At 41.2% G+C, this 12,913-nt stretch overlaps 1 protein-coding gene across 1 annotated transcript in view; it reads right to left on the bottom strand.

Moving 5' to 3' along the window:
* Positions 1 to 12,282, bottom strand: part of igsf11 (immunoglobulin superfamily member 11) — a 109,566-nt gene extending 97,284 nt beyond the window's left edge. Inside the window, exon 1 of the mRNA XM_080508061.1 lies at positions 11,767 to 12,282. Within this exon, the coding sequence (XP_080364187.1) occupies positions 11,767 to 11,827 (61 nt within the window). The 5' untranslated portion in view covers positions 11,828 to 12,282. The remainder of the gene's footprint in view (positions 1 to 11,766) is intronic.
* Between the last annotated feature and the right edge of the window lie 631 nt (positions 12,283 to 12,913).

The following is a 12,913-nucleotide window of genomic DNA, read 5'->3' as shown; positions in this document are numbered from 1 at the left end:
ACCCTTGGTAAACAATGATTGACCACCAGTGCCATGAACTGGATAAATTGGTATCGAAGATGGATTGACAAATGGACCTCTTCAGGGTGTATGTACAATGCCATCTCCCATTGTGGGATCAGCATCAGAGCAACAAATACTATAACACCATAATCTAGTGCTTTAGGTCTCAGCTGTTTCTTCTATGGTCGTGAGCATGTGCCTGCATATAACTAACAGTGTTTCTATGTTTGTTTATGTAGACGTGCATTAACCATGAACGTATTGTCTGTAAGTTTCATGTGCATGTATTTCTATATATGTGTGGGCACGTGTGCATGCATAAACTGTGTGTTCCCCACTTTATCAGAGTCCACCTGGAGCCCCCTCCCGCTCTGTGGGACACAACAAAGACAAGGTTAAGAGTTAAGTCTGCTGTAACAATGCACAGATGGGATCTCTGCCTCTCTCTTTCTGTCGTCCCCATCTCTTTTTCTTCACACACTCCTCTCTCTCTCTCTCTCTCTCTCTCTCTCTCTCTCTCTCTCTCTCTCTCTCTCTCTCTCTCTCTCTCTCTCTCTCTCTCTCTCTCTCTCTCTCTCTCTCTCCTCTCTCTCCTCTCTCTCTCTCTCTCTCTCTCTCTCTCTCTCTCTCTCTCTCTCTCTCTCTCTCTCTCTCTCTCTCTCTCTCTCTCTCTCTCTCTCTCTCTCTCTCTCTCTCTCTCTCTCTCTCTCTCTCTCTCTCTCTCTCTCTCTCTCTCTCTCTCTCTCTGCCTAATGCGCCAGTCTTCCTGGCTGTTCACATGCATCAGATTTGACATGCTCATTCGTTGTCTGCAAGGACAGAACAACCGGGGACTACTTTTCAGGCTCATCCTCATCCCTGGAAAGTCATTTGTGCATCAACACAGTCGAGTGTGTGGGAGGACCGAGCAACATAGACAGGCAGGAAAGAAATTTGTGTGAAAAAGTGGCACAGAGAGTGGAACAACAAAAATGGCAAAATCGTTAAAACACGGCAATGCAAGACAAAGGAAAACGATGGCACAAGGAGGACAAGGATGAACACTGTGCCATGTAGGTCACGGTGAAGAGGGAGGGATAAGTTGGGCCTGTGTTTTGGAAGAATGACACCTGGGAGAGAGAGAGTGCAGAAGAATAGCACGAAGGAGAGAAAATGGCTCGAGGGCACCATACAAAAGAGGGACTAATAATGAAACTATGGAGAGATGCTGCACAGTCTTTTCTACAGGGAGTGATTCAGGCAGTTAACACACATTTACTGCGAGCCAAAGTGTGCCACACTGAGAGCTCACCTCGCACTACTGTGCGGATGTCTCATTCTGTCGTCCTAACTAAGCAGACAATGACTCTGCACTGGCTGGTACAAGTGGGACGCTGACCTAAAGCACGTAGTGTAAAAGGACGTTTTGGAGGTAGTCTGAGGAGGAAAACCACAAATTACAAATATTTTGTATGAAAGACTTTCCAAGCTATGGTACTTTTTTGATGATTTTACTCACCAGATTTATTTGATGTTTTTTTTCTCTTAACTGTAATTTATTACCCTGTGTGGAATGTCACTATTAAAAAATGTCCCTCTGTGATTATCAAATGTCTTTTCAATGAATATACTTTTCATTCGTCATAAGAAGAAATGTTTTTTTTTTTTTTTTACTGTGGTTTAACCTCTACGGATGACATTCAGAGACGTAAAAACACACGGAAGGGAGGTCAACCACAGAGAGAGGGCATTTAGCTGAGTGACTGAACTTCCTGAGTATCAAAATAAAATGTTGGTACACAGGCATGTGTTCTTATAGCCCTTGGAGGTCGCTTTATATCTGTTTACACATCCTCATTACATTTAATTTATTATCATATGTTTTCAAACAAGAGACAAGGTTTTTCAGTGATTTCTATGCAGTGCAGATTGATTACTCCCTGTGCATTTAGAAAGTGACAAAATAATAGACACAAGTTATACCACAGGTTCAATTAAGATCCGTGCTATTGCCACCTCTTAAGTAAGCTATTAAGCAGTTGACTTAATTCCTTATGTTCCTCCAGCCACTACATTTCCAGAGCACAAGTGTATAACTGCTCTCGACTTATTTTCCTTGAATTGGCTCTCTTCATTGCTTATGTTTGCACTTTACCCACAAAAGCTCCTGCTTGGGTTTGAAAAGAGGGGTGAATGGCAAGGGTTACACCACACCAGTAATTGATGAGCCGGTGAAGCATCAGAGCGGCATGATGTACAATTGGATAAAGATCAAGCCTTCTTTGCAAGTAAAACGAAACAAAGAGTCCAATCTGTCTCAGTCAGGTGAGAAATAGGTTTGTATTTCCCAGATGGAACTGCATCATTGATGGCGCTTGCAGGGTTACAAGTTCAAGCCTCAACTCTGCATCACGCGGTCTGAAGTGTCCTTGGATGAGACAATGAAGTTTAAATTGCTCCCACAGGTTACTGTAAAGCGCTTTGGTGAAAGCGCTGCAGAAATGTAGTCACTGGGAGATTTCCACCGGGAAAAGAGTTCAATAAAAAATTTATGTCTGTTTCAAACATAACTAAGTTTTAAAAAAAAATGCCAGAAAGAAATCATCTTATTATTTTATGGGTTTTTTTTCCTCTAGTTTTCATATTCAGATGGTATATCTCATCTTGTCAGGCTGTTGAGGGATTAATTAATTTCATTTGTGTGTGAAGTCTGCATGGTCTGTCATGGATTTAGCTTATTCCCATAGTATAAATGCATTTCTGTTCATTAAAGACAACTACACTTGTCGTACACCTCTCTGTATTTGATGAACTGTCGACTGAGCCAGAGATGAGGAAGATGGATGAATATAATAACAAAGTGGAGCCCGGTTCTCAGATCTGTAATTCAATTGACCCCCCCCCCCCAAAAAAAAAAAAAAACTAAACAAATTTAAGACATTTAAAGCCTTTAAAAGTCTGTCAATTTTGACTACACTAGTTACTGTAACTGAACACTGTAATACTGCAAGCAGTGAAATTGAACTTGAGAAAACCCCTCAAATAAAAAACAGCAAGTGTTTTAGCCCGACAGCAAGTTTATAAATTACCTATGGCTGTGAAAAGCCCTGGGCATATTTAATGCAGGAGAATCTGTCCCATTTTCACTTTGTTCCCCTCTGTTCTCTTTCTCTTTGCAGTATTCTCCTTTTTTTCACCCCTTTAGCAGCAAAACATCATCGAGTATCGAGCCCAGTTTATCTGCTCAAACTGACCATAGTGGGGGGGGTTTCCCAAAGAGGCAAAATGAAAGAGAAAGGCAGCAGAAGATTTCACTGAACTGCCATGAATCGGAGGTATAAACTGCATGTGATACACTGCTGAGGTATACACAGCTTTCAATCTTTTCTGAAAATACATCATGTTCAAGACTTTTGACCCTCGAAAGCTTTTAAAAAAACTCATAGGGAGAGAAATGATTTCTGGAGGCGCTCTCAGGTGGGTGGCTAACATTAGAGGTGGCCATTACAGGAAACCACGGATAACCCACTGAGTGTAACACTATGCAATTTCTAAAATTATATTCACGAAGAACTAGAAATTATCCACGGTGTATTATTGGATGCTGGTCAAGACGACTGAATGGACCACCACACACTCGTAGCTGCTCTCGGGGTCGTCATTATCTCACAGTGCGACACCCACCCTTTCGCCCTCTGGGTTCATCAAGTGCTGTAAGGTCATTTAGCCTCTGTGTGGATCAATTAACAATCAATTTCAAATTAGGGATGCAATGCCAGTGTGCCGCAGTGTACAGTTGGGAAAAAAAAAAATCCTATATATAGTCCTTGCTTTAGGACACACTTGTGTAAGGAGACTCTGACCCAAAATCCCCCACAGCTGAATCTCCATTCTTGATCCTCAGACTGATGTAAACGCAGATCCTCAAGTATGTCAGCACTTCCACCACCTGTCCGTCACCACGACCTGAGAGGGAAACTGCCCGATACCCCGAGGCAGATGTGCATTTTCTTTTTTTTTCCAGTTCTGCTCAGCATATTTGTGAAAGGTCAAAATAATACATCATCCTATATCAGAATCACTCCCGTCATACGGTAGGTCTTGATGTTACCTATAGCCAGTTAAAGGGGGGGTCTGGTTACTGTCAAGATAAATTCATCCACATTATTATGGTGTTGTGCTTTCACACAGTTATCGGGTGAATGAGAAAATGTCACAACAAACTAATGAATAACGTCCTGATATAAGAAGACATTCTATTGTTTAATGGAAATATCCAAAAACATCTGAGCAGCAGTTGAATCACAATTAAGGTTGGGACAAAAAACAAAAAACTGGAAACTGGTTTGACAAACATGAACCTGCTTCTATGAACTGAACCAAAGTGAACCCATAGTGGGATCTTGGGAGCCCACAGCTCGTAGTAATGACTTGAAACTGAAGTCATACAGTCTCAAATTGCGTACTTACACAATCACACAAGCCATTTTGAGTTCTGAAGTGTGCTCACGCTGTAAACAAGTCAACAGGCCCTGTGAGTACCTGGGTAGCAAAGAGAAAGGTCAGAAGGTTAAGTGGAAGTGAAGCAAGGCATGTTTCCTACACTCACCATCATGGTGACACGGAGGAGGCTAAGTTTACTGTGGCGCCACAGTAAACTCGTCACAGTACAGACACCGGTATTTAAATAAAGCAAAGTAAATAAGGCTGGACGATATTTATCTGATATTATCTATCAGACACCCATTAATAAGGAGAAAGTTCATGAACAGTGATCGAAGTATTTAAACAAAAGCTTCAAACCTTCTTCTCAGTTTGGTCTTGTGCTTTATAATGACATTCAACGAGATAGTTTATATGTTCCGTTTCAAATGTAGTTTTTTTTGGCTTAACTTTCCTTTGCCATTTTAAAATCCATCTTGTTTGAGCTGCACAAGTAATTTTTACTTTAGTTTTTAATTTCTTTTTTTCCCAATCATGTCTCAGATTTACTTATTACATATTTCTTTCTGACAACACTTGTGTCAAAGCCATGACACAAATATAGTCTGAATCTTTAACTTTCGATCCAGGCAGCCATAGGTTCAGGCATCGTATAGATAAGGGCACTAATATGTGGTCAATGTTGTGTAAGTTTATCAACTTAATCATAATGAATTACAGTTACTTGTGTTTTTTTGTTTTGTTATAATGTGCACACAATATGTTTTGCTGTGTTTTAGTTAATCAGTCATTATTTAAGTCCTATATTTTTAACCTCATCATATCCTTCCTTTTAAGAAACCGATTAACAAACTACTGAAAGTGAGAAGATGTCTCGAATGTTAATGTTAATAGTGTTACAGAAAAGCATCAATTTATAACATTATGTAATTATTGCCAACACTGTTAATATTATGGGATTGACAACTCCTAACTATAATCTGCACGTAAAACTAGCAGAAAAATCGACAGAATTAATAACTTATTAAAGCCCCACCTGTAAGAAATGTAACTGTTTCAGTTCAGCTGCAACAAAAAGTGAATAAATAATGTTTTTATAGGACAGTGAGGCTCTTGGAGCTGGCGTAAGCATATTATCCATGTAATCTTATTTGCTTTGCTTCATTTCCTCATTCTTACAATTTAATAATTTAAAACAGTATCCATCCAGCTTAATCAACAATACTTGAAATTTGATCTGAAACACATTGTAGTTCTTCACCTCTATCTACTGGCACCACTTCTAATGATTATGATTATACTTGATTGACGATACATGATTAAGCCAATGTCAACGGGAAATAGACATTATTGAAAGGTCAACAATAAGCAACTGGCGCCTACAAGGCTAATCTCAATGTACCTATGTAAACTGTTTTTTTTAAAACCACCCTGTTTCAGTTTATTTTAAAATGCATTTACAAATCTCTGCAAGTAGAAAGAAAATCAACATGCAAAGATGAAAACAAGCAAACAGAGGAGCTGGAATCCCCCCTTATGAAGCAACATTTGTGAGGAGATTTGTGATCGGTGGATCAAACTGAGAAGGATTGTACAGTCAAGGGGAAACTTTGCTGCTTTGGGACCAACTGTAATTTATTTGCCATGGGAATAAGAGGATCCGAGCACAAACACCCGGCCTGTTAGCGCACACCTGTGGGAATATGTGCACATGCAGGGGCATTTTCTTCTGCATTGATCTGAGCTCATAAAGGCTCACAATGATAAACATGGCAACTATTCTTGGTAATTCCACAGAGCAACTTAACGATCCTGAAGCATTCACCGAGTGGAAACCATCATATATCAGGAATGAAACATATCGGAGGGCTTTTCTCATTTGTAACTCAATCAATATTGATAGTGATGACATGAATGATGCAAAAAGGGCTTATTTTATGAAGGAAAAAGAAGTAACACAACGCGTTTTTTGAGAGACAAACTATTGCTTTGTTAAAATGTCGTTCTTTTTCCTTTAAATGTGTGGACGTAAATATTTACCATTGTTTAAAAACATGTTTGAAATTATATCTTAGTGATAAATGGCTGATATTGTACTATGTCAAAGCCTGCAGGGACACAATAGTTATTCTGTTCAATCACTTCCTGTGGAAAGCCCCTGTTCAAGGCTTGAGCTGGGTGCTGACTTTCACACATGACTTTACGTTGATTAAAATGTACTGAAGGGGCTTCTTTTTTTCCACTGCTTTCTTGAACAATCACAGACAACAAGTGACATCAAAAATGACGTCCGTGGAACAGTAAGTGCACTCATGAATGTGAAGGATTAATTTGTTGTACAAGTAGCGAGATCTATTCAAAAAAAGTTAATAAATGAATAAATTGTTACATGAATGGTGTTTTCTCATGTGCTCCGTCAGCGCAGGTCTCGGTCAAACCTCAAGAACCAGCAAAGCAAAACTGAGTGGATCTTCGGGGGTGCCAGGACATGAAGAAGACATCTGCTTTAAATATATATAAGCCCAGGCCTCGTCACACACACACTCGCACACACTCGCACGCACGCACTCGCACACACACACACACACACACACACACACACACACACACACACACACACACACACACACACACACACACACACACACACACACACACACACACACACACACACACACACACACACACACACACACACACACACACACACACACACACACAGGAAAGAGAGAGAGGAAAATCGAGCTAAAAGATACTCTCATTCAAACGTATCCAACCTGTCACAGTATGTTACAGAGGGAGATCCTGGTATATTCACCTTCAGCATGTAGAGTCAATTACGTTCTTTGGACTAGCCATGGATTTTTCTTTTAGCTTTGTGCATTATACCACAGCCTCTGCACCTGTTAATAAATGCACAAAGCACTATTGCGGGACTGTAATGAGTGATGTTGCCTTTCGTAGTTTCTGAACAAACATCCACTCTTGCAATCATGCAATTATCAAAGTGAAGACACAGAGGAATTATATACTGCTTCTTAAGGCACACTGAGATAAAGCTGGTTACTGTTCAAACCGCAGCGCAGACTTCTGGTTTGATTCACCGATAAAAGGTTTTTGAAATGCTTACAACTTGTAAAATTGCTTAAAATACTCCAGCTGCTCTTTGTTTGCATGGCGTGTTGTAGAAGTACTTCTCCTCTGAATGGAACCGGTGAGCAAAGCCAAGACAAAGCAAAGCGCTATAGATAAGCTCCTGTCTTAGACAAGCGACACCCTGTTTCTTCACCAAACCCAAACGATGTACCGACAGCATCACCCTCGTGACTCACTCATGTTTCTCTCATTTGCCACTCTGATTAAAGGTACAACCAAACCCCAAAAAACCTCAAAGCCCCAAACCTCCAAGCCCCCGAACCTCTGTGAACTGACCGCATCAGATGTTTGCCCCAGATGCTTGGCCAACTGCCGCGCAGCAGGGCAGCCTGTGTGGACTCTTTGGGGCCTGGTTTTAATGTGTGCTTAAGAGACCGAGGGACCAGGCAAATGTCTCTCTCTCTCTCTCTCTCTCTCTCTCTCCCTTGCTCTCTCTCTCTCCTCCAAATATCTGCCCATCATTTATTCATTTACACTCCCAGGATGGCCGCTGCTGCCATCATCTGAGGACCGCGTCGTCTGAAGTTCTCGCCGCCTCCGTCGCTCAAACCCACGAACACGGGCGCATGCACTTTGCGAGCGGTCCCAGAGGTCTTTTAATTTTTTTGAGGGGCTATATTTAGTATGAAAAATAATCGAGGTGGAAAGTTCCATCTGTCCGACACTCTTGTTCCAGCTGCTCCTTTTTAGCAGCAGGCGGAAAGAAGAGGGGGCAAAAAACAAAAAACAAATCGCTGCTTATCAGATGAGTCGAACACATGACGTGTTTTTTTTTTTGTTTTTTTTTTATCGTATGCATTCTGCATTAGCAGGAAGAGAGGAACAGTGGACTGAGTTAGATGACAAATGAACTGAGCAGGCAAAAAAAAACTTGTTTAAAAAAAAAAAAAAAAAAAGACAGATTCATCAGCAATGTGCCATTTTTGCATTTTTGTCTTTCAAATCGAATATCGAATTTATGTGCTGCAAAAGAAAGCAACTAAATGGGATTTCTGCTTTCAAGCAGACATTGAATTAACTGAAAATAAGCATAAATAAGTACTTGGTGTGGGCCTTTTCGTGTGGTCTAGCTTGCATTTTTGCCACACAGCAAGTAGATTCCCAGTGTGAGGGGGTTTCCATGTTCTTCCTGTGCGTGCATCGGTGATCAAATCATGTTCTCTTTGCAATCCTATCAATTGGTGACAGTAAATCAGCCCTAAGTGTGAGTGAGTGTGTGCGGTTGCTTGTCGTTCTGTATTTGCTGTGTTATGGACTGATGACCCGTCCATGTACCCTGCTTTTTACCCATTGTCAGCAGATCATTTCCACTATAAGAGATAGATGGATCACTTGGACAGGTTATTGTCACTTTCCCACATTGATGATGCAAGTTTTCATCCTGATAGTTGCATACGTTTTCCTCTGAAACCCGCAAAAAACATTCTAACACTATTGTATACCCAGTGTACTTCAAAGTGCTTGAGAGAATAAACATGCAAACGAGAAATACGTGAATGTAAATAACAGACAAACCAGGATTTCTCGGTAATTTCATACCAGGACTTTCAGCCGAGCCTCAAAGGTTAACACGCTCACAGGAAAAGTAGGGAGAAGAATTGGTCTAAGTTCAGCTTTGAAGCAGACATGAATGCCTTGAATGTCAATGAGCTTGAGGAACACTGCATGTTGTCCATTTTTTTTCCCCCCTCCTTTATGCTCGATTGCTCCTTGTTCTCACTGGACTCCTCATTCCAAAACACTCGGAGAGTGAGATTGAAGCCCGGAGGCTAATCTGAACATTTCTGCGTATGCAAATTGAAATGTTCTATAAGATGTGTTGTGCAGACAGCCAAAACAAACAAAAAGCGGTTGAAAAGTTCAGAGCAACCACTTCCGCTCAGATTTTTAATTCACTGAATTGATTGAACCTCCGGATCGCTGCCACACCCCTTGAGGGTTGTTCCGGGATCATTATACCGAGGCATCGCAAACAGAGCGGATCTATGTTGGTCTCACGAGGGCCGATCATTGTGACAGCAGTTGAACCAATCAGCTGATTAGCATAAAGCTTCCACTGTTTACACTTTCAACTTTTGGAAACTTTCTTTAAACAGTTTAAGTAACAGAAGATCAAAACAAACACATTTTTGATCACAGCAGTAGTAAAATGGCCACTTCAAACTGAGAAAAGCCATTAGGATATGTGCGTGTAACTCGGGAGCACTGATGAAAAACATGCCTTCTATGTCTGGCCTTTGTCGTCACATCTCGAGCCACAGTGTTACTGAAAGAAAAAATAGACCTGCAAAGGAAAAGAAATCACTTCAATCTCTCTGTATAACAACCTAAACCAGTCTGGTGTCTGTTAACATGGATCCAAACAGATCAATCGAGTCACAGTGTCTGACACGCAAAACGTGGAGGTCAGTTCACACAGCCAAAACAAGCAACCACAATCAATACCAACTTTGCTGCATTGAAACGTATTTTTAGTAACTCACAACCAAGATGGAAGGCGATGGGGTGCGATAAAGAAAAAACAATTGTGCCGCTTCCTTCTGAACAAGTTTGCTTGTTAACAGAGTTGCTGAACTCACACTCTTCCAGAAGTCATGTGAAGATGAACTTTCGACAAAAGCCAAACAAAGCTATACTCTTTTATACCAAACAACCATGTAGATACTCATTTGAGGAGAAACTCAGATGATGTGCTACCCCGTGTGTGTGTGTGTGTGTGTGTGTGTGTGTGTGTGTGTGTGTGTGTGTGTGTGTGTGTGTGTGTGTGTGTGTGTGTGTGTGTGTGTGTGTGTGTGTGTGTGTGTGTGTGTGTGTGTAACCTTGAGTAAACCTGACAAGACACCATGCATCCAATCTCTGCAGGGGTAATGGATTCAACTAAATAAGCAAGCAGCAGACTGAAACAGTGGGACAATCAGGAGGAAATTCAATCCCATACAATTGTTCTGTCTAAATTGACATGTCAACCCAGTGCATGTGTTTGTATGGTCCACTGGAGGTGTGCTGACATGAAGCTCCAGGGAGGGTGATGCTGTACTTGAGAGTTTTCCTTGCTCGCTATTTTGCAATCAGAATGTTTATCTCAGTGGCGGAAAGAAGTTAAAATACTATTTTGATTTAAAAGTGATTCTATTTGAGAGTGTTTGGAAATATATAGAAAAGAAACATTTAGTCTTATTCATTACTATGTACATTCAGCCAACCATTTGGCTTTAATTATTAATAAAATTGTTCCTGCTAATCTTATATATGGATTTTTATTTTTTTTTATAAAATCACATTACAAAACACAAAATGACTCGTTAAATTGTGTTTCCCACATTATCTGCAACATGCCAACAACAAAGTATTACAATCCACTAAACTTTCTTTCTTGGAAGGTTGGAAGAAATACAAACGCACCTGAGCAAAAGAGCAGTTTGAACGTTTTAAATACGGTAAAGAAAAAGATAAATAAGATACACACACAGTACTATCTCCGTGGAGTGAATTGTGGGAAAACACACCGGTTGTTATCCGTTCGCCTGTGCTGCCTGGTCATTACATTCGTTAATCGGACGGATTACAGACGCAGGCTCCCTCCAACGTCTGCTCCGTTTCTATTTCAAAAACACAGCCACTCCTCCGCCGCTTTACTATCTTCCAGCGCGTATCAGTGAAAGTAAAAACGGACAATGGACACATTTTACACCTTGTTTTGTGTAAAACGCGCGCAAACAAATCAAATCGCGTCAGCGCGCGTCGTGAATGTAATGCGCACAATCAAAAAGAAGTGATCTGGGCAGAGAAAAGACAAGGCGACGCGTAATGGGAGAAAAGCCATCCTAAATCAGTGCTGTGAGGTTTTTTCTTTCTTTTCTTTTGGGGGGGGGGGGGATGTCGGGGATTTGTCGGCCTGATCCAAACATGCAGTATTAAAGAAGGGTGGGATCAAATGGCTGTGGCACGCGCTCCTGGAGAGGTTGAGTCCGTGGTACAATTTAATTCCGGATACATCTGCTTTTGCATTACTGATGCAGATGTATTGTAACGATGACATGCCCACGTGACACAACATCCGTAAGCCGTTTGAAACGGTCTTTGGACTCCTATCATCAGTATCACTGTGAAGAACGCGTGTCGTACGCTGCTTGCTTGCAAGTTGGCGGAGGCAGCAACACAAGTTTTCAGGAGACATGAACTTACCCTCCATGCAGAACATGACCATCCAGGCTATCCATAGGTCTGAGTTGTGAAACTTCACCATGATTCCGAACTGTTCAGTGAGCAACTCTCACTTTCAGTCTTTTTTTTTTGTCCCCTTCTATCCAAGAACCTCAGCTCCACTCAGCTTCCGAAAAGTAAAGTGTCCCTCGTAATTGCGCGATAGTAGTAAAACAAACCCGAGACTTTACGCAGCACACATCGGCGGCATATTTCAACAAGAAAAGAAAAGAAAAAAACTACGTGAAATGTCCAGATGTCTCATGGGAAAAAACACACATCATGTCTATCCAGTGGGGGTTTGTGTCTCCTTCCAGCGCGTTGGAGCAAACTCCCTTATCCTCGTTCTTTGGGAGCTGCCGCTCACTCCAAGTCCAATTTCTTTCTCAGACCTCTCCAGACATTTTACGCACGCCTGAAATTAAAAAGTACGTCCACTGGCTGCTGTTCCAGAATCTGCACACTCTCACTGACAGTGACTTATAAACAGAACAGAAACTGGCACAATTTCCGTCCGCTTGGTGAGTCTCTCCGACGCGTCTTGTTGCGCTCCATGATTTCTCATCTGTTCTGCTGCAGCCGCGCGGACCTCAGGGCAAGTCAGACAGCACGGGGAGCGACGCCACTTCCTCATAGAGGTTTTCACGATAAAACAAATAAAATAATAAAGGAGAGAAAATGTGCAAACCGCGCAAATTTAATGTATGCGCGGTGCGTAAAAGTGGATAAAATGCGTGATGGTTGTGCAAGTGGGATGGCAACCAATTAAGCGGTTAATTGTCTCTTATAAACTCTGCATGAATGGAGCATGTGCAACGAAAAAAAATCCAAGAAACCCGCAAAAAATGTGCCAACATCACACCACAGCTTAGGAGGTCTATAGTGTTTTTTGGGCGATCAATCTATGGCTCGCTCTTATTTTTTATGCTTTGAATAACATAGATTTCCTACTTCAATCCCAATAGATCAAACAAGTACGCACTGAAGGGCCACAACAATTCACCCTTACTCTCAAATTCCAAAACGTGACCAGGTACATTTCGTAAAACTATTCGAGTTATAATCAATTAAAATGACAAACTGCACAACTCTAATTTTAATCAACGCGGTTGTATTTCATATTCAACAC

This window comes from Blennius ocellaris, assembly GCF_963422515.1.
Source record: "Blennius ocellaris genome assembly, chromosome: 2".
Taxonomy (NCBI): Eukaryota; Metazoa; Chordata; class Actinopteri; order Blenniiformes; family Blenniidae; genus Blennius; species Blennius ocellaris.
The sequence above is the reverse complement of the archived record's forward strand: the minus strand, read 5'-3'. Positions and strand labels throughout refer to the sequence as shown.